Below are 22966 nucleotides of genomic sequence, written 5' to 3' on the forward strand. Positions count from 1 at the left end.
CGTCCCTACTGTAATCAGCCCGCTGGATGCGTGTATGTACGGTAGCTGCGGCTACATACAGTATACACTAGGCCAATCATGGAGAGTGATGTATTCTACTAATGAATACAAAGCCTGCTCGGATTGGCTGAGTCAGAGAGGTGGGCTGATGATGTCACAACCTCAGCCAATCCGAGCAAGCCTGATTGGCCTAGTGTATACTGTATGTAGCCGCAGCTACCGTACATACACGCATCCAGCGGGCTGATTACAGTCGGGACGTACCGGTACGTTTTGAAACAGCTTGGCTCAGTATACTGTATATACCACACATCCAGCGGGCTGACAGATTCATCTGTCATAGGGACATTTGTTTTGAGCCAGCTTGGCTCAGTGCGGTATACTGTATGTACATTACTGCACATCCAGCGGGCTGTATATATACTGTATGTAGCCGAAGCTACCGTATTACCGCACATCCAGCGGTAACCATCTGATCTGGAATTTGATCCATATGATGACTGTCTTACAAGTGTATCACAAGATGTCATTCATGAACTTATGATGTCAGAGGATAAACAGGAGGATTTTGAAGGATTTTAAGTACTGGTAAGTCATAACCATTTCAATTAAAAAATCTGATGTTTTTAAATGGTGTTGCATCGGAAGGGGGGTAGTTTTATACGGTGAGTATAGCCCAAAACCTATGTTTTAACTGGAAAATTAGGGGGTTGTCTTATACACCCAGTCGTCTTATACGCCGGAAAATACGGTACCTTTTTTTTTTTTATAAGTGATCACATAATCTCTGTTCTTAGCTGCGTAAGGGGCTTAAAGAGCTAGGGGTGGAGAAACAGTAGTATACTGAATGTATAACCCCTTCTGTGCTGATGAATATAATAAATTGTGAGGAAATTATATTGCAAAAGTGTGAACCAAATAACTTACTAACATACTGAATTTCCCAGTGAATGGCTATGCAGAGGGGGCATTTCAACACAAGTCTGGCTATTGGTGGATAGGCAGGTTGTTCTCCCAGCACAGCCAGAAAACTGACTACACTGGGATGGATGTTCTCTCATGCCTAACACAGTCACTTTGAAATAGGAAAGCAGGGGACTGGCAGGATTACTAGGTATTTCCCACAGGGGAAGCAATACAAAGAGATCAGGATACTTTTTAACACAAGTTCATGGTACAACAGGCACATATCAGTAATAAATGTTTGGGTAACATTCTTTAAATATGAGCAAAACAGTAACTTCCAGTCCCTCCAAAATCTGCATACTTACACCTACACCATTCTATTTTCTCAGACCTAATGTTTGCAACCAGACAGCTACTTAATGTGAATCTTAAAAGCATAAGTTTCAATGTTATAAAAAACCCCACTATTTTGCATTTGGAGTAAATTAGCCTGATTAAGGACCCATTCACATCTGAGCATTTTGTAGCTCATAGCTCAAAAACACGCAATGTCCTAAACCCCATGTATTTCAATAATGACTGTTCACATATTAGTACTCAGATGCCTCTAGCTTGACACTCCAAAACCTACATGAACTATTTTGCAGAAAATGGGAGCATTTTTGGCCCCATAGAATTTCATTGGAAGCACATGTAAATGCTGAAATGTACTGTTTTTGTAGGTGTATTTAAGTAATTTTTTTTGCATGCAAGAACTGGTCTCCTTCCTCTAGTGCTTTCCATTGACTAAAACAAAATGCCTGAAGTTTGTATATACAAGAAAAAGTATTGAAATATGCTTTTAAAATACTTGTACAAATTAACAAAAACCTCAATTAAAACACCTAAAAAGCACTCTGCTCTGTGTGACTGCTTATGAATACAATATAAACTGTAAAAATTTGCATTGCTGTATTAGTAACTTACAGTTAATCCCATGCTATCAGTCCATGAATCAGTGTTAAGTGTAAAAGGAGCCATTCCATCTTTGTCGGTTTTCACAGTTGCAAGCTTTTCAGAATCTTCACTTGATAATATTGCCACTGTTGCACTAACCATGGGTTGATTTAGCATGTCAGTCACTTTAACCTGAGAAAGAGAAAAGGACATTTTTGATCAGAAAGTTGACAAACATCCAAACTTACGCATACAATATTTTGGACCCATTCCTTAGCTCCAGTTTTTTTTTAGTTTTGACTTGAGTAGGGAAGGGTTAAAACCTCTGACATATTTCTGCAGCTAACGGAGAGATTACCCTCACTTCCTGTCCTACTGAAAAACTTTCAGCAATACAGAGAGAATTATTTTTTTTAGATTAGGGCAGGGGTCTCCAAACTTTCTAAGGAAAGGGCCAGTATACTGTCCTTCAGACTTTAAGGGGGCCAGACTGTGGCCAGTGTGAGTGGAAAATGCCTTGGTGTCAATAGGAGTAAACAATGCCCCATTGTTGGTACTAGTGGGGCTGATATTGCCCAATGTTAATATCATGGGAAGGAATACTGCCCCATCATTGGTGTCAGTGGGAGGAATAATGCCCCATCATTGGTATTAATAGGAGGAATAGTGCTCCCATCATTGGTGTCTGGGAGGAATAGTGTCCCATCATTGGTGTCAGTGGGAAGAATAGTGCCCCAATGTTGGGGTCAGTGGTTGGAATAGTGCCCTATTGTTGGTATCAGTGACATGAATTATGCCCTATTGTTGGTGTCAGTGGGAGTAATAATGCCTTATATCAGTGGGAGGAATAGTGCCCCAAGGGCCGGATAAAAGCAAGCAAAGGGCCATATCTGCTCCCGGGCCACAGTTTGGAGACCAATGGATTACAAGAAGGCAGAAACCCCTTTTAGACGTTTTTTTCTGTCATTGTTGCAGAATTTTTCTCACTTTGTTTTGGAGGGACAGGAAATGAGGAATTATTTCTCTAACTTAGGTTTGGATAGCACTAATAACAAGACAGGGGACAGTTTTTAGTCTGACATATTCTTTAACAGACTACATTCCACCAGTTGTACATGATAATCATGATTCTGTTGAGCATGAACATCTGAGGAGGCCACAGGGTATTTATGGCTAGAATAATGAAACCATATCATGTAGTTCTGTACTCTCCTGCAAAATTACTGTCAAGGGAAGCCAACACAGATCCTTAATCTCTCAAACCAAGAATGATTTCACAGAGGCACCAAATCTGATGGCAGAGTTTCTGATCATAGCTAAACTGAAAATCTACAACATGATGGTCTTGTTAAGACAGCAATCCAGACTACCATTTGCAACAGCAAGGCTGCGCCTTCTTCAGATAATCAAGAATTTGCTAAGGCCTCATTTACATGGTTGCTTACACCCGTAGTCCATGAATGGGCAATATCTTTAAGCTGCTTGAGCCACCACCAGGTGCTGCATGCAGGCAGTCCAATTATGTCTATGGGGATGCAGCAGCTGCACAGACACAGGCGATCATTCCAATTTGACAACCATGTGGAAAAGTGGGGCCGAATACACACTGTCTGCATTTGGGGCTGCTGTGTCTGTGCAGCCAATGCATTCCTATTTGCAATGCATTTGACAGCTCCACCTGCTTAAAGACAAAGCCCATTCATTGACTATGAGTGTAGCCGTCCATCTGAATGAGGCCTTAAAGTGGAACATAACCCTGCTACCTTTTACAGCCAAGGAAGCTGGCATCTTACATCTATGTGTTCTGCAGTTGCCAAGGTTCTGCACATGTGACATTTGATAGCTTGAAAGTTTGTATGAAAGCTCACATAAGCACACTAGTAAGCATAAGACCTATCATGCCTTGAATGTAACTGTTTTGGGAAACCATTAAAGCGGAATATAAACTCTGACAGGTTGTGTTTTTGTGACAGGAGACAGCCCTTTTGGACTAAAAAGCAAGGGGCTGTAAAAAAAATAGCATGGAAGTGGGCGCTTCCCTTGGGAACATGTACCAAAGCAAAAATAACTGCAATGTCCATTTCCCTTAAATAACATGCCTGGAGGTGCCCCCAAAATACATACTAGACAATTTGAAGTTGAGTTACTAAAACTAGTGCAAAAATTAGTGCAAAATCTGGTGCAGCTGTGCGTGGTAGCCAATCAGCTTTTAACTTCGGCTTGTTCAATTAAGCTTTGACAACAAAAAAACTGGAAGGTGATTGGTTTCTATGTAGAGCTGCACCAGATTTTGCACTCCCCAGTTTTAGTAAATCAACCCCTATGAATCTGGCATGATATTTACACAATAAAAAACAAAACAAAACCATGAGGTCTTATTGGAAATCCATACCAGATTTTCAGGTCTGATAAAGACTTTAAGGAGGACTCCACGCAACAAAAAATCAACAACCAAAAAATGTGTGAGGTCCCTCTAAAAATCCATACCAGATCCTTTTGTGCAAGCATGCAGCCTGGCTGGCCAGAAAAGGAGGTGAATGACCATGTGTTCCCCCTGCTGAACCATAACAGGCCACATGCCCTCAACATGGTGGTACCTTGCCAAGTGGGACCCAGGTTGATGAAAGTAAGGGCCTTATCTCCCCAATCTGTCTTCAGCTATATAAGGGAAAGGCTGGGGATAGAGGTGACATCATTGACCAAATGTGGCCATAATTGGTGAATGTCAATAACCTTATCTCAAAATATCAACCAGAACATCCATTTCACTCCTCCCAATAACTCCTGCTGTCTAGCTCCCTTTCCACCTCCTCCCATACTCAACTCCAGGACTTCTTTAGAGCCTCTCCCATCCCCTGGAACAACCTACCACAACCAGTACATCTATCCCCTACTCTGTCTGTCTTTGGGTGATCCCTGGAAACTCATCTCTTCAGGGATGCCTATCCCAACTCTAGTTATCAGCTGAATCTTACTTTCTAGAACAACGCATTCCCACACAGCTACTGCCTTTTCCCCTTCTTTTTTAGATTATAATCGCTAACAAGTAGGGCCACCTCTTGTGTTGCATTGTATTGTAACTGTACTGTATTTTTTGGGCTGAACAAATAAATCTACTGATGTAAGTCCAGATATAGAAGCACTTACATATCCCTGAAATCAAAGAAATGCTTAGGTTGGCTACAATTCCAGTTTAAAATACAAAAATATGCCCAGCCAATAAAAAATACAGCTCTTTCAACATCCCCCTTGTCTCCAGCCCTGTCCACTGAAGAAACTCTGCTCTTCTGCCAGGCTTATTCTGGGTTAAAAGACAGTCAGAGAAATGTTTTGTGAGCCTAGCCTGCCATGGACAAACTTCCTTGGGGGATGTCACCACATTGACCAGGGCTTACAGTACACTACTACAGAGAGCAGCTCTGACAAAATAGAATCAGTGCCATTCTCTGCAAATATCTAATTGTCTTTGCTTTGCTTCAGGAAGAAGAGGAAAGGATGTACAAAGTGAATTTTGAAAAAATAGGTGTAGGTGTTGTGGTGGGTGTGATGCTGAGGGGTGAGCAGAGGGGTGCTTAAAAAATGGAGATTTGTGTTGATCTCTAGGCACAGAGGCAAAGCAATACTGCAGGGGAAGGCACCCTCAGCACTCCAGCTGTGGTGAAGTCCCATGAGGAATGGCAAAACTCTGAAAGCCACAAGCATGACTCCCATGGAATGCTGGGACTTGTAGTTTTACCACACCCGGAAAGCCAAGGTTGCCTAGCTCTGCTTTACTGTCTGAAGAAGGGTGTCTACAGTACTGAAAAATAACTGAAAACATATTATAATACTGATTTACATAATTCCCTAATCAACAGTAGTTACATACTGTATGTGGTAAACTGATTTTAACTAGATGACACCTCATTATTTCTTGCTCAGTTTTCATTTTCTGTGTACCTTGCCAGTGTATGGAACTTTTTGTTGGTATAATAGTCCAGCATTCTCAAATATAATTTTCTCATGGTTACTGAAGTGAAGTGAAGCTGACGCTTCCTCCGTGTGACCTGGAAAACACAGATTTACAGTCATATTCTTTGCTAGCACATTTTTAAGCCAGTAGTTGTTTTCTAAATTCTTACCTGTACCATCCTCTGTCAGTGTAGCTTCAATAAGTAAAAACCGGCTATGATCTTCACGTGAGAAGTTGAAAGCATGTATGTCGATCTCCCTTGATAGACACCCCTTACTGTTAGTCTAAAGGAAAGGACATACTGAAAGTCTCAATAGTGTATAAAGAAATGGACCAATCTAACTATAGGGAAAGGGGCATTTAAAAAGATAAAGTGCAAACATTTCAGAGAGGAAAGGGGGAAGAAATGAAAAGGAGAGAAGGAGGAAATAAGCTCACAGGCTTTATCACACAGTTATAAACCTAACACTGTATCTACTCACTATTACAAACAAAAAATATGGCTAAATCCTTTTACATATCATAGGCCAAGCTAAACATTTCAGTCCAGCTGCAATTGTCACATACCTATGATCTCTCTATATACATACGAAGAACCCATAGGTTCAGTGCAAACTTGTTTTTTTGTGCACTCCCAAGGGGATATTCCAGAGGAATATATACAGTTATGTAAGGTTGAATATAAAAGATGCGGCGCTATATCACAATTATAGTTATACTGAATCACAGTTATAGTTATGCTGAAGTATCCAAGGTATATGTGATGATAGGTGACTAATATGAAACCGTAAACATCCTGTCACAAACAGAGTGACATGCAGTGCAAAACAGTCTTTAGTGACAATCCCTCTCTTTCAAAAGGTGCTTCTTCCACGTGGTGATAGTGAAAAGATAAAGCTGTGCACTCACCAGATGCACAGTTTAACTGCGCATTTAAAGATGAACTCTTTTCCAAATCCACCGATTATTTCTTAAAGGTCAGGTCAGGCCAGATATTCCTTCCCCTGTTGTATAGCTGACAATCCACGGTCTCTCCTTTAGGTGGCTCTATAGGTGATAAGTGACTCACCAAGGGCCACAAAAAAAGGTCTCCTTTTTTTGTGGCCCTTGGTGAGTCACTTATCACCTATAGAGCCACCTAAAGGAGAGACCGTGGATTGTCAGCTATACAACAGGGGAAGGAATATCTGGCCTGACCTGACCTTTAAGAAATAATCGGTGGATTTGGAAAAGAGTTCATCTTTAAATGCGCAGTTAAACTGTGCATCTGGTGAGTGCACAGCTTTATCTTTTCACTATCACCACGTGGAAGAAGCACCTTTTGAAAGAGAGGGATTGTCACTAAAGACTGTTTTGCACTGCATGTCACTCTGTTTGTGACAGGATGTTTACGGTTTCATATTAGTCACCTATCATCACATATACCTTGGATACTTCAGCATAACTATAACTGTGATTCAGTATAACTATAATTGTGATATAGCGCCGCATCTTTTATATTCATATGTTTGTGAGGTTTTGGTATACTTTTTGATGCTTGGCGGCTTCATTTCACTTAGAGCGCTCGCAAATTTCTCTTAAACTAGTTATGTAAGGTTGGTAACAGTGCTAGTCCAGCTGAAAAAACAACCTTGGATTTCAATAATTATGCCAGAGGTGAAGGGAGAAATCCCAGCTGGGGTCTCAGAAAGAAACAAAATACCTGGACTGAGAAACCCATCTTGCTTCACCCCCCCTAAAACATGAAGTTAAGTTTGGGTGGTTTTATTGGTTTTTTTTTCTAATTGTTTGAAAAAAATCCTTTAAGAAAAGCCATTTACCTTAGTGTGTTTTATTTTTATACATGTTTCTGAATCATGTTCATGTTCACCGCAGTATCCAAAATATGAAAAACACACAGGACGTTCCTCTGCACAGATTTCAATGTCTAGGGTACCTTGTACTGGCTTTCCGTAGGTGTAACTAGAAAATGAAGAGGAATAGCAAACATTATGTACTTTTTTACATAAATAAATCTGCTATGTTTAACTAATGCAGAAATGAAAAGTATACTTTTTATGAGAGAAAAAAACGGCAGCTGCTTTTGCTGACCTCCATCAGATATGCTAGTTTCTTTGCCATGTCTGATTTTACTAGTGGGTGTTAGCAAAACTGTCAGAATTCTCTGACTCTACAGGTTCCAAGGCAGTAATGTAGAAATAACTGCAGCCAAAGCATCAGAATAATAGCCATGGAAGGAACATTCCTACAGAAAAGGCCCATTTAATTCTCTTATGAAAGCTGCATTGCAAAGCCCACTCAGGGCCAAGCTAGAACACTCAGTTGCGGGTCTCCTGATATTTGGGTCCAAAGTCTCCTCCCCTGTTATGTGGCATGGACCCTTCCTTATGTTTAAGGTGCCAGTTTCAGCAATAGGGGTCCAATTACAAAGGCTTTAGAGGCAGCAGAATGTCAGACATGGCAAGATGACCAATCACCAAGAAGATAATGAGTGACCAAAAAGATCTGGTGCCCAAAACAGGAAACAAGATTTCCAGTGAAAGGAAGAGGTGAGTATATAGACTCCATTTCTTTATTTGTCAGGTTGAGATGTTTGCAGAGCTCACCCAATGGACAAGCAAGTAATTTACTATATACTGTGAACATTTGATTTTTGCTCAGAGTTGGGCTGTAGAGCTGAACCTCCAGGCAGTTAATAAAACACAATTTATGGCCCTTTCACACTAGGAGCTGCATGTGAATTGTACAGTAACTCTGATATGTCTCTTGACATGTAGTTCTGTGCAGTGTAATTTCAGCTCCATTCATTTTGAGTGGGCTAAAATTGCAACGCATGAAAAGTAGTGCATGCACAAATTTTTGAAACGCATGGCTACTGTTCCTGCACTGCATCCTAGCGTGAAACGGCCCTTATGCTATTCTGATAATTAAAGTGTTGTCCAACCAAAACTAGGGAAATAGTTTTGGAGTATTAGAACACCTGCTTTGTTTTTTTATTCCATAAAAAAAAATGTTATTGAAAAAAAAAAAGAATATAAAGAACAAAACATTACAGTAGGACTGGGTTTAACACATAGGGGAAAGAAGATATAAAAAGGCTCCTGGTATTGTATGGAGGTGGTTTGCATATCAGTTTCAACATTGTTATGAGAAAATAACAAACAATTGAAATTTGTCGCCATATCAGTTCCCCAGCACTGTGAGCACAAATTCGGAAGTGATCCTATAGGTTATTATGACGTATTGAAGTGGAGTGTGTAAAAGTCTAGGAAGTTAAGTTTAATCTTTATTTACATCTGGTGCTCCATTTGAGATATTCCTCCTCCAATAAGGGTGTACTAAGATAAACATTGCACAGCGATTTGTCCTGTGAAATTGCATTTTCATGCGTTCTGTGTGAATGGGGCAAAAATAAATGTTGAAAGGCTATCCATGTACACAGAAAACAGTGAATCAGGAAAATGCTGCATTATGGCCACTAGATTGAGTTGATAATCGTAGGCAACTGACATGTATTTCCTATAGCCATCAGCTCGGTCTAGTGGCCATAATCTGGTAGTTTCCTGACTCACTCTACTCTGCAATAATGGAAAATATCTGACCTGTAGAGAAAATAGCCTAACAACATTCACTTTTGCCCCATTCATACAAAAGAAATGTACATGCAGTTTCACAGAACGAATTGCTCCATGAATCTGAAAAAGACATCCCTAACGGTTACAGTGACAAGGATTTTACCAGATAAGAAGTGAAGAAAAATCTCCAACAAAATGACAAACAAAATGAAATCTTTTTTTGGTAGAGTAGATGCAGTCTCCAACAAGGCTGACATATGGGCCTTGGAATGATATGAGTAGAGATTGTGATGCAGAGGCACCAGTAAAGCATGGAGGCTTGCAAATGTTTACAACCAGAGGTTATATGGTACTGGAGCTGCCACATAATGGTGATATCTTGACAATGATGTTCAATGTGAGTATGACTTATTGTAAGTGCTCTAGGGTTCAGGGTAGGGGTAGAAACTAAAAGTGCAGTTACCCTTTAATAAACCGAATTTGTCTGCACTGGCCCTTCAGGCATGCCATCCTGTCAGCCTTTGGCTTTCATGCTGGATCAGAAATAATTTAATTCCAAATGTTTTTCATTCCTGTCTATTGTATTTATTTTTTGGTCTAGGTTAAAAAAGGAAGTCTGAACAGAAATCTCACTCTCTGGATTGCTAGCTACCAAGAATAGGACTGCCATTGATCTCACCTGCCACAAACTTCCAGATTAAAGGATTTTGCTGTAGAAGCCACAATGGATGGCAAGTTTATGTGTGTCTCAAACCTCTTCAAAACTGAAAAAAAACCACAATAAAAATGTACATGTAGGAAAAGAAAACATATTTTATTTAAAGGACAAATCTACACAGAGAGGAACTATGCTGTTATAGCTAGTGCAAGTCACATTACATTCAGCATTCAGACTTGTCCTGAGGAAGAGAGATGAAACATCTTCAGACCAAGATCATCTTCAGACCAAGATCATTATAGAACAAGTCTAGTTCAGTGTGACTAACTACTACTAGCTAAAACACAACCCGCATAAATGAAAAAACTTTAGCTCCCAAGTCAGTGTGTGGTTAGATAGAAATGGCACCGGACACAATCCAGAGGGAAACATGTTGGAACTGTAATGGATGATCACTTTACCTACTGAAGAAATTATAGGAAATGCAAGATGCAGGATATGGAATAGGGAATGCGTAATTCAAAAACTGGTGTGAAGCTAATTTTGAAAAGTGGGGAGGTTACAGTAGAACTATAGGCAAAACTTTATTTTTATTTTAGATGGAGCAAAAGGGGGGCGGGGGGTTAATTCTGATCTGTCAGAATTTTTTTTTCGCCATTTGTGTCAATGATAGTGCTCTATTCCTCCCACTGACACCAGTGATGGGATAATATTCCTCCCACTGACACCAATGATGGGGCACTATTCCTCCCAGTGATACCAATGATGGGGCACTATTCCTCCAAATGACACTGATAATAGAATAAAATAAGAGGTGGAGCTGAATGTAAAAATAATTGTTGGCACTGCCCAACAATTAATGTTTTGGGTTTTTTTTTAAACGGCGTGTGGTCCCCCCTCCTATCCATACCAAGCCCTTCAGCTCTGGTATGTAAAAAAAATGGCTTGGGGGTCCCCCCCCCCAAAACCATACCAGACCCTTATCTGAGCATGCAGCCCAGCAGGTCAGGAAAGGGGGGGGGGATGAGCGAGCGGCTGAGGGCCGGTTCACACCATAGAAATGCAATCTGAATGCATTCCTGCATACACGGTTTTTTACACGTTCTGGTGCATTTTTCCCCTTCTCTTTTTCCTTCACCTTAAGGACCGGCTCCCACCACAAAAACAAACTCCAGATCCATTCCAGATGCATTCTGCTGTGTTTCAGTGTATTTTTGATGCGTTTCTGGATGCATTCCAGATGCTTCTTTTTTTCTGATTTTTTTTTCTCTCTATTGGGGTCTGGTGCATTTTTTATGTGTTTTTGATGCATTCTGGTGCATTATTGATGCATTTTACCATGTTCCAGCACAGTCCAGTGGAGAAAAAATTCAGCATGCTCTACTTTTTTTTCTGGAACTGGATCGCATTGGAATGGACCACACTGGTGTGAACTATGCCATTGGAAACCATTTAACCTTCTATCGATGCATTTTTGATGCAGAAAAAAATCACTAGACTGCATGTGATGTGAACCTGCCCTTAATAGGTAGATGTCAATCTGAAGGAGAGTACATTCCTAGCTAGGCTGCATGTACATGTAGACTGCCCTAGGTAATGCCACCATGTGATGCTGAGTCTCAATGATTGAAATTACGTAAATATACTGAATGAAAAGGGTGGGCCAGGGACAACAAAGGACCAGATTATGCTGGATGTCCTACAGCCAGGAAATGAGGCAGGTTCTGACACGCTGCAGCTTCTAATGCACACTGTTAAAAGCTCACAATGTGCAATGGAATCAGAGTAATTAATTAATTACAGGAGATTATCCTATACAACTAAGCAAGACTAAAAGGTAAGGCTGGAAAATCAGCTTTAATTTACAGTATAGCTTAATTTGTACACTAGATATAACAAACTTGCTGTGTAATTCTGTAGAATTATTTAGTTTGGATAGCTAGTAGCACTGTATTTATTATTTATCTGTATATCACAGATTACCAAAACTCACCATATTCAGCCACGGTAAAGGTTTGTTCGCATTTACTGGGTATGGTAAGTTTGTACTGTCCAAGATTTAATTCTTTTGCCAGATGGTAAGTAAAATCAACAAATCCGTGATCAGGAGTCACTTTCAACCATTGTCCAATGATGTTTCCATTTGGATCCTGTGATAAAGAAAAATTCTTAAACTACCAAATGGCTTAAAGGGAATGAACAGTCTTTTCAGAGTATTTTAGATAAGCATGAACATGTAACACTTTTCAGCTCCTGCCCCCTCTTCCCCATCTCCCCTCAGTGTGACACCAGGCCAGAGTTCTTCCCAGACCCGCTGGCACTTTTGAAAAATAGCACACCTATGACTGAATAAGCAACAAGTACCATCTTCCACCATGGCAGATTGACTTGTAGTTTGAATGAACCACAGGCACACTGATCAGCACTCCAGTAAATAATTCCCACTGCCGACAGCTCTGAAAATGACAGCCCTTACAGAGGTACAGGCAATAGGGCTGTAGACAGTGTGTGCAGGGGCCTGACAGTAGAAAATGTTGCAGGTTCCTGTTGCAATAAAATAAATGCAATTTGTTTTACCTGCAAAAAATATGTTCATTTATTATTTTTTATGGAATGATGAACTTAGCCTTTAAAGTTTTAGAAGCCCTGCTGAGATACTTTTGGTATTAAAAATGCATGGGTGCAGCCATATTTGCTCATAAAACTTGCAGGTTCTAGCTGGTTTGTGGTGCTGCAGAATGGTTGTGCTTTTATGCTTTTCTTAAAATGCAAAAGTATAGCTCAGCCTGCTCCTTGCACACAATGCATACCCTCTTACCCATTTGAAGTGGACAGTCTATTGTAAATTACTGTTCAGTTCTTTAATCTAGGAACAAAGCCTGTGCATATTTCAGGTTTTTGGTTCAGCAGTTACAAGGAGGCAATTTTGGACAGGAGTTGGAAATATAGAAGAGTGACTACATAAAAAAGAACAAGGGGTCCATTAAGTCTGATCGATTTTTAAAAACGTTTTTGTCTTTGCATTATTGCAAGTTTGCAGTAGAATCCGTGGCAGCAGAGGCCAAGACAAACAAGTGCCAGACCCAACAGAGTGATTGTGAGGTAACTCAAATACACAAAGTGGCTGATGTCTCAACATATGCTAAAAGAGAAACAGTCCCTTTAAAACATGAACTTTGCTCTGCTACTGACCACCTCTATGACAAAATATCATCCCTGTCCTGTCCAGATCTAGCCACTTCTGTCTACAACAGTTCACTGTTATCCTCCCTAGACAAGCTCACCCCCTCACTATATACATAGTCAGGCCTCGATCCCTTCAACCCTGGCAAACAGATGACACCACAGGTCTCAAAAAACATAGCTGCGCTCCTGAGAGTCTGTGGAGTAAGACTAAGTCTCAAAATGACAACCAATATAAATCTGCCCATCAGAAATACTATTCCTGCCTCCACACTGCCAAGCAGACCTATTTCATTACTCTCATTAACACCTTCTCATCCAGTCCCCGTCAACTCTTCTCTTCCTTCAATTCTCTTCTTCATCATCCACTGCCTCCACCCATTAACTCACTCACTGCCCAGGAGATCGCCAATCACTTCAAAAAGAAAATTGATACAATTAATGAGATCTCCAACGTGCAGATACCTCCCCTACTTAACACTCCACATCCATTTGGACATTCACTACTTCCCACATTCAACCCCACTACTATAGACAAGGTTGCTAAACTTTTTTTAACGCCCACCTAACCACGTGCTCCCTGGACCCTGTTCCGTTGTAAATGCTACGGTCACCCTCTGGCTCTATCCTACACTCTCTAACGCACATCTTCAATCTCTTCCTTTCTTCCTGTATCTTCCCCAATTCTCTAAAACATGCCCTAGTCACCCCCATATTTAAAAAGCCTTCACTAGACCCTGCCATTCTTAACAACCTATGACCCATCTCTTTACTCCCCTTTTCCTCCAAACTCCTTGAATGCCTGGTGTACAACCAGCTGAGCAACCACCTCACTGAGAATAACCTTCTTGATTCCCTTCAGTCTGGATTTCGCTCTCAGCACTCCACGGAAACTGCTCTCTTCAAACTTACAAACAATCTACTAACGGCTAAAACCAATGGACACTATTCTGTACTCCTGGGCCTCTCTGCTGCCTTTGACACAGTGGACCACTCCCTCCTCCTCAAAAAACTCTACTCCTTTTGTCTCCATGACTGTGCCCTTCGTTGGTTCTCATCCTACCTATCCCACTGCACCGTCAGTGTCACTTACAATTCAACTTCCTCTTCTCCTCTTCCTTTTTTTTGTTGGGGTTCCCCAAGGTTCTGTTCTGGGACCCCTCCTATTCTCAATCTACACCTCCTCTCTGGGCCAATTGATTGCCTCCCATGGCTCATTTTTATGCTGATGACACCCAAATTTATCTCTCTACCCTTCAGCTCACTCCATTAGTCTCCTCGTGCATCACTAATCTACTAACAGACATATCAGCTTGGATGTCACACCACTTCCTGAAAATGAATCTATCCAAAACTAAGCTCATAATATTTCCTCCCTGACGTTCCCCTTCCACTGACTTCTCTGTCAAAAACAACGGCTCAACCACCAACCTGTCCCCACATGCCAGGGTGCTAGGTGTAATCCTGGACTTCGAACAGTCCCTTCAGCCCCACAACTAATCTCTCTTGCTGGCTCAACCTCCAAAACATCTCCAAAATACGCTCTATCCTAACTTATGACACCACAAAGCTTCTAACTCGCTCTCCTGCCTTGACTACTGCAACTCTCTCCTCACTGGCTTGCCTTTGCAACAAATAAAATTCAAAATACTTACAACAACTTATAAAGCCATCCACAACTCGGCCCCTAGTTAAATCACTAACCTGGTCTCAAAATACCAACAAATCATTCTCTTCATTCCTCCCAAGACCCCCTGCTCTCTAGCTCCATTGTCACCTACTCCTATGCTTGCCTCCAGGATTTCTCCAGAGCCGCTCCCATCCTCTGGAACTCCCTTCCACAATGTGTCCGGTTATCTCCATCTCTGTGCACTTTTAGACGATCCCTGAAAAATCACCTCTTTAGAGAGGTCTATCTTGCCCCCACCTAACAATTGTACATGTATTTTGTCCATCAGCCCATCCCACACAGATATTACCTTTTGTATCTCTCGACCCTCCCTCTTAGATTGTAAGCTCTAACGAGCAGGGCCCTCTGAATTCTCCTGTATTAATTTGTATTGTAATTGTACTGTCTGCCCTTATGTTGTAAAGCACTGCATAAACTTTTGGCGCTATATAAATCTTGTATTATAATAATAATAATGATAATAAAAAATAACAAAACTTCAGTTTAGTAGTCCATTGTGAGAGTGTTTTATTACTGAAAACAAAATGAAGGAGTGAACTGGACAAGAAAATGTAATGCTTTACAACAATGCAAATATGTGGACCCAGGCCTTAGGATGCCACCAGGGCTGGTGCAAGAATCTTTGTCTACATAGGCGAAGGTGCATTTTACCGCCCACTCCTCCTATTCTGGTGCCCTAAGGCAGCTGTCTATGCAGCCTTATGCTGGCACTGGCCCTGAGTACAAATTCAGGACCATCAATTACTGCTTTCCAGAAACGCATAACCATCAACTCAGTTCTTCAAAGAGCAGTACCATCAGCTACCCCTTTCTAAGCAAAATATAATAGCAGAACAGCAAGGCCAGGTTAAGTACAATCATTACAATTCTCCAAAAGAACGGAACTACCAGCTTCTCCCTCAGACAGAGTGATACCATCAGCTCCCCTTCCCAGGGACAGGGGATCTAGTTGCAAGCTCAATTCTCCATCATCAGAGTGGTAGCCCAAGTACAGCTCTCCACTAAGGGTTTGCATCTCTGTCGGATTTTTATTACTGACCTTTCCCATAATTTTTAAAGGATAAGTTCACCTTTAAGAAAAAATAATAAATGCAGGTAAAAAAAGGGCATTTACCTTTTTTTCTTTATAGGTACCTGGAAAGCATTTTACCAGTAATCAGTAGATCACTGATGCCATGCAGGTCTCCTACAGACTGTCAGTGTAAGCTGTCTGCCTGTACTCCATACATTGTACATCATACATCATATGGGCAAGCAGTTTTGCACTGACAGGAAGAATCAATAAACTAAAACAGCGCCCTGGTAGTTCATTGAGAACAAGCTAACAGCTGCAAAGCCTGTCGATAGTTGTAGTCCATTCATTCACAGAGCACTGTGAATGAATGATGCAGCTGGGCAAATTTTAGATTGTGACAGCGAGTGGGGAGAAAAGATCCTCGCTGCTGCCAAAACGGGGTCTCAGGGGGGAGTTTTACATTTGTAACATGTTACACCCTGAATATGGGTGAACCTATCCTTTAATCCAGATGATGATGAGAAAATAGCAATAAAAAACTGACAGTGTGTGTTTCTTCTCAATTAACAATACTGCCATCTCAACCATAAATTTCTCACTGTCTTGGGTGACAAGGTTGTGAGAGTTAATCTCCCTAAGGCAGCCACAACCTGACATGGGTTTGAACTTTTTCCCTTTCTATGCAAAATGAAAAAAACATTAAAAAATACAGATGGTTTTACAATTTGTTCTTATTCATTACTATTAGCTGATCCTGACCAGTGTAAATATGTATACACACACACACACACAAAAGATCCTACTACACTATGAGGATTCTTTTTGTGATTTGAATGGGGTTGTCCTCTATGAGGATAATTCCTTTGTAGGTTCATCTTATAGCACACTCTCTGATGTGCAAGTTTGGAACCAAAGAGCTTCCAGGTTCATCTTATATTCCACTCTTTGATGTGAAACCTTGGAACCAAAAGTGTCCAGGTCTGTGGCTTGCCTTTTGGAATTTACAGAGCGTTTTTTGACCCATCCTTAACTGGGGGTCATTATGATCTGGTAAGAGGCAGAGTGTTTGGTGATGAAGATGGTGGACCTTTCTCTATCTAAGAAGACAATGTCTTAACTATTTCTCTCCTTGAAAAGGAGAAAATTGAAAGGGTAAATTACAATTTATTTGTTCCTATTAAAATGAATTGTACTGGCAAAACTAAATATGCCCAGCTAAATTTAAGACAAGAATAAAGTTATGTGAGCCATGGCCTAGTCAAACAGATAGCCGACCCAAAAATTATACGATTCCTCACACCCCAGAATTACTGGATGTCAGACCCCAATATTGACTTTGAAGATTATAATATAATTGCCATGTATACAGGGGTGGACTGACAACTCATGGGGCCCCCAGGCAATAGGGGATCATGGGGCTCCTGTGTCCTCGCCCACACTCAAACCACACCCAAAAAAGCCTATGAAAGGTACCAGGGGCATCTCATGGGGCCCCCTACTGACCCCGGGCCCTCGGGCAGTGCCCAAGTTTCCAAATGGTCAGTCCGCCCCTGCACGTATATGTTATCTGTAACCATAGGAAATAAAACAACAACACACTTGTTTCTGGTGTTGAATAATCCCCAGAAACAAGTGTACATTGGCAATTATTTACTACATTGTTTTGCCATCCAAGTTGATTTGATTAATGACTCCTTGTGGAGTAGACTAAAAGGGGACCCCAAGGGATTTCAGGACACCAGCCTGGTCCTAATGTCTCAACAGCAGATGCCATGTGCGGTTGGTATACAGGTACACCAAAATATTGTCATCCTCAGGGGTGCTAATAATTTCCTGTTACCTTTACGGACAAAAGTTAACCAATCCTTTGCTTTAATAAGCCTTTCCTTTCCCATAGGCTTCAACGGGAGGGATTGTCAGTGACTCATACCTCAATGATCATTGTCCAGCAATCTCCCATACATATTTATGTACATAGCCTGGCCACCCAGGATCTTATACTGCTCAAGGGAACTACCATTGGTTTAGCAGACAAGATATTATACCTTTGGGTTTACAAAGCAGGTTATCAGACTTATTCCTGAGGACTGTCGGAAGAGCAGCTAAGAGAGCAATCCTTCACCTCTATAGCTGAGGGTCTGTTCTCCATTGAACCCTTTTATCCATTCATTTCTGAAGAGGGTAGCTGTAGAATTGAGGAAACAGCTCTTGTATTTGATCAACCAATCAAAGAACAAGATTACCGCAAAGTCCAGGAATGCAAGAATGGTATACATCACAAACCAGGTGATCTAACCTCAAGGCTTGAAGAGGCCTATGAGATTGGACAACCTGAAACCTTCCCAGGGTTCAAGGAGATGGTGGAGGAGATTATTTCTCTAGCTGATGCGTGCTCTTATGATCGTGAAAGACAACTACTTTGAGAGCTACTTATAGAATGTCAGGAGATGTTCACTAAGGATTCATATCATTGTGGGACTACAGACTTACACAATGCCAAAATCGAAACTGATCCGGATGTGCCACCTGTGTCTGTCAAACAATACCAACTCCAATTAGCTTCATGCGAATCACTAGCAGAAATTGTTAAGAAGTTAGAAGAACGGGGGCTGTATACAGCTCATATAACAACCCAATCCTAGGTATCCTTAAACCTAATGGCCAATGGCTGATTTAAGACAGTTGATTAAACGTGTCTATATGTCTGGTTGGCCCATGCCTTATATTGACCAGTGTCCCACCCAGTTACAAGGGTCTAAAGTATTTACAGCCCTTGATTGTGCACATGGTTATTGGACCACTAAGGTGAGAGAAGAGGGCCAGTACAAACTGGCCTTTAGTTTTGGGAATAAACAGTACATTTGGGTATGAATGCCTTTTGGGTACATTAATCAAAGTAATCAAAGGACTTCACATCCCCAAAGACACATGGCTGGTTGCCATTGACAGAGATTTTGTACAATGGTATTCCTCATGAAAAAGGGTTGTCAGTTATAGCTGACCATCTCCAAGAACGTGGCCAATCAGCATATGAATATAATACATTTGTTTTGAATTTGCTAAAGTTGATATTAAAGCGCAATGTATTTATGTTAAGACTCTCACACTACCTCCAAGTGCAGGGGGTTGCGATGAGGACTCGGTGTGCCCTATCATATGCCAACCTGTACCTGGAAGGGTGGAAGACAGAATTATTTGCCCGTGATGACATCATTGATTATTTTGAACATATTGTCACTTGGTATCGCATGCATAGTGACACACCAAGTGTGACGTCATACACCGGCTGGGCGGAAGGCTTATAAAAGTTGATTGGGATAGTTATAACTGCTTTAGCCACATGGGTGACCTCTCAGCTTACATGTACAAAAAATGGTGAGAACTGTATAACCATCCAGTTTTGTCTTCACATAATTTATTGGTAAATGTACTGTCAGTCTCATTTTCCCTCTTTTAACAATTATTGGCCAAACACCACTAACAGACTTGTGTATGATAATCCTGTGTTTTGGTTAATTTTCTAAGATCATGGTGTGTACTATTTTGTTCGACTTAGTTTCTAATCTTGCAAAGTAGTGGAACTTGGTTGGTTTTACTAAAAGTTCTCTTATTTTTTCTCATTAGTGCTGAGTTTATGCCGTCAGGATTTAATTATGATACCCACTTGTGGCCCTTTGTTATTGCTTTATTCCATAAGTTATTCCCAATGACATCTCTTTTTTCTTTTACTTTTTGTGAGGGGGCTTTCCCCATGTAGGAACTGATGTAACCGTATGTGTGTTTTAATAGATTTCAGGCTTTTTGTGTACCTTCTGCGATCAGAATCCTAAAAATGCGTGTGCTTTTAATCTATTCTGTCTGAGGATGATTTTAGGCCTGGTGTGAGAGGTCTTCATCATGTGCTGAGCTTCAATCTTCTTGACCTCATGCTAATTACACACGCCATCTCCCAAATGTTCTTAACAGCATCTCATAACGAAGCCCAGTAATAAAGATTGTAAACAGCTACACCACTCCATGTTTGATGCTGTTAATGAGACTTTGTTGCTGATGGCTTTACTTTGCAAGAGTGAAGTGAAGATTCCAGGATAGTAAAAAGTAATAAAGAGATATTAACGCATTTCTTACGCAGGGCAAAGTGACAGTGTTCCTCTAAAGACAATTCTCTGACCCACTTTTACACACCTTACCTGCGCTCCCTCACAGTTTCCTGTTTCTGCAAATCTGGCATTGAAGCCAGCTGTATTGGTGACCCAGGGAAGCAAACATGTCCCTCCCCCAGCCATGTGACATGGCTCAGCCTAAAGATTGGCTACTAGAACTGTCACATGCTCTCTTGTACCCATTTGCTGGGTACTTTCACCATCTGCAGAGGTGCAAGAAGCTGAGTGCAGGTACAATGAGCATAAGGAGGTTCAGGGGAGCCTTTTCCAGAGATGCTGTCACTTTGCCCCAAAATGCAAGACTTTCTTTAAAGAGTTATTGCAGACAGTAAATATCTGATCTCAGTGGGCCTCTTGCTTTTGAATCTTGGTGCCACGTTTCATCTGCAGACAAACTAAATAAATCTAAATAGGGAGGTATATAGTTTTTAAAACAAAAGCCTGCACAGATATAACAGAAGATAAAATGTTCTACATTAAGGTAAAAAACCTTTTACATGCAGCTCTTCCCTACCCCACCCCCCAAATACTTATCTGAGCCTGATTTCGATCCAGCACTGTCCTTGACAGCAATGGCACTGTTCTCTCTCTCCCTCCTCACTGGACTCAGTAAGAGCAGCAGGAGCCTTTGCCTCTGTCAATCAAATACAATGATGAGGGAGTGGGGGTGGATCCAAACCGCATACACACACAGTGTGGCTCAGGATCGAGCCTGCACGAGTGCCTCCATAGGAAACAGCTTGCAACGGGGGCACTTAGAGGGTAAAGGTGCCAGGAGCCCCAGCTGGTCAACCCAAAAGAAAGATCAAGGCTGCTCTGTGCAAGATCATTGTACAGATAAATATAACATGTTTATTGTAAAAAAAAATTACAATCATTTTAAAACACCATGTCTAGCTAACATGTTTCTAACAGTGACACCTGCCAAGGCTTAGATGATGTGGAAACCTACTACTGATTGTAGTCACATGTATAATGCAGGTGACCTATTAACACTACTTCTGTATTTTTGTTATAGTTTATTCTAGAATAGGGCTATACTCCCGTCTGAGAACATCAATAAGAAAAGTGTTAACAATAATATACAAATAATTCTGGAACATATTTTTAAAATTACTTACCTGCAGCAAGATTTTTTCATACTAAAATGCAAAAGTGAAAAAAAAACAATTAAACATACTATAGGAACAAAAAAGAAAAAAAGGCATTAGCTACATCCCTACATATAACCACCTAATCTGGTGGGGTGTGATACCTACATTAATAACTACAACAGGAAACAGAAAAGAAGAAAAAAGCAAAAACAAATTACACTCAAGAAATGTATTAAACTTTGTCAGTAAAAAAAAACCCTTCATACACTGAAAAAACCCTTTCTTCCCAGAACACAATTAAAAACTACAATTGTCAAAAGATCTGTGAGTAATAATGTAAACTTCCATGAAAATACTGCTACCCAGTCAGATAGCAGTTTAAGGACAATGTGTGATTATCATAATTGTGAATCTTGCACATAAATGCAACGATTAATTTTAAATAAAGGATTTGAGCCTCCATGTAGCACATTACATAAAAATAGATCCTAGATCAATGTTGCTGTTGGCTGATAAGTGTATGAGATCGGGATTCATTTGTGCTTGGTCTGTATTATTCCCTGTGATCATATACAAGGAATTTATATACCATTGTTCTTAAAGTGTTATCTGACTGGGCAGCTGTTGTTATTTCATGAAATCTACAGGGACATTTTTTTTGACAATTGTAATTTTTTGTGTCCTGGGAGAAAAGGGTTTTTCCTTGTATATGGGATTTTCTGTGCCCACACTGCAAAGCCTTAACTGTTCTTTATGATCTGGGCAGGGGTTTCCAAATTTTTTAAACATATGCCCAGTTTACTGTCCTTCAGACTTTGAGGAGCCAGATTGTGGCCAGTGGGGATGGAAAATGTCCTGGGCCTAGCATCAGTGACAAAAAACATTGCTTTAGGGTTAGTAGTCAGTTACATAGTGGCTGGGGTCAGTAGTAGAAGGAATTGTGGCCCATCATTGGTATTACTGGGAGGAACATTACCCCACCCCCGATATCAGTTGGAGGAATAGTGCCCTATAGTTCGTGCCAGTGTGAGGAATAGTGCCCCGCCATTGATATTAATGGGAAGCACAGTGCCCCATCGTTGGTGTCAGTGGCAGGAATTATGCCCCCCTGTTGGTGTCAGTGGAAGAAGTAGTGCCTCAAGGGTCGGATAACGACTAGAAAAGGGCTGCAGTTTGTAGACCACTGATCTAGGGCAATAGTGAAAGGAGATTTGCTTACCCAATCCTCTGCTTTTCCTCACAGCAAGAAAAGTCTCCACAGTATCTGAACTGCCACACTCCACCTATTTAGAGTCCTGATATCATCAAGACCAGAGCAGGGTCCATAGCCCTGCAATGGACATGAGGATGCTGAGGGCCAGTCTACCACTAGATCATGAAGGAGTGCCACCAGTCATGGGAGTGGAGGAAAAGTAAAACTGTTCCTGTCTCCCCCTAAAGCTCTTAATCCTTGCAGTGTGGGTGCAATCCTACTGGAAGGGATAATTTTACATTTTCCTGGAGTTGATCTCTAAGTACCAATGTTAAGGCAGATTAAACAGGCCCATAGTAGAAATGTAAAAATTGCTATGGTCCACAGGAGGTCTACAGGTGTAAGAGCTGAACTTCCAGCCTTTCAGCCCTGGTTTTGTTTTGCCTTCCTTTGGACTAACCCTTCAGGTAGGAGATTGAACCTGATAGGCATCAGTCTTTTTGAACTCATGGACTGTATATATGTAATATTTGAGCACAGTTAACACATGTGTTTGTAGTGTGCAATTATTTTTTAGCACTGATTTCTATTTTGTGGATAGG

At 40.9% G+C, this 22966-nt stretch overlaps 1 protein-coding gene across 2 annotated transcripts in view; it reads right to left on the reverse strand.

Annotated features, from left to right (window-relative positions):
* Positions 1–22966, reverse strand: part of LOC149451740 (alpha-2-macroglobulin-like protein 1) — a 148792-nt gene that overhangs the window by 108849 nt on the left and 16977 nt on the right. For both annotated transcript variants that reach the window (XM_089690337.1, XM_089690336.1), the window contains exons 5-11: positions 21200–21220; positions 12021–12177; positions 10049–10133; positions 7615–7756; positions 5964–6078; positions 5782–5888; positions 1873–2034 (exon numbers count right to left, since the gene is read on the reverse strand). In XM_089690337.1, the coding sequence (XP_089546463.1) occupies positions 1873–2034; positions 5782–5888; positions 5964–6078; positions 7615–7756; positions 10049–10133; positions 12021–12177; positions 21200–21220 (789 nt within the window). The remainder of the gene's footprint in view (positions 1–1872; positions 2035–5781; positions 5889–5963; positions 6079–7614; positions 7757–10048; positions 10134–12020; positions 12178–21199; positions 21221–22966) is intronic.

This window comes from Staurois parvus, unplaced genomic scaffold (genome assembly GCF_062004578.1).
Source record: "Staurois parvus isolate SC_StPar_1 unplaced genomic scaffold, SC_StPar_1.0 ptg000525l, whole genome shotgun sequence".
NCBI lineage: Eukaryota > Metazoa > Chordata > Amphibia > Anura > Ranidae > Staurois > Staurois parvus.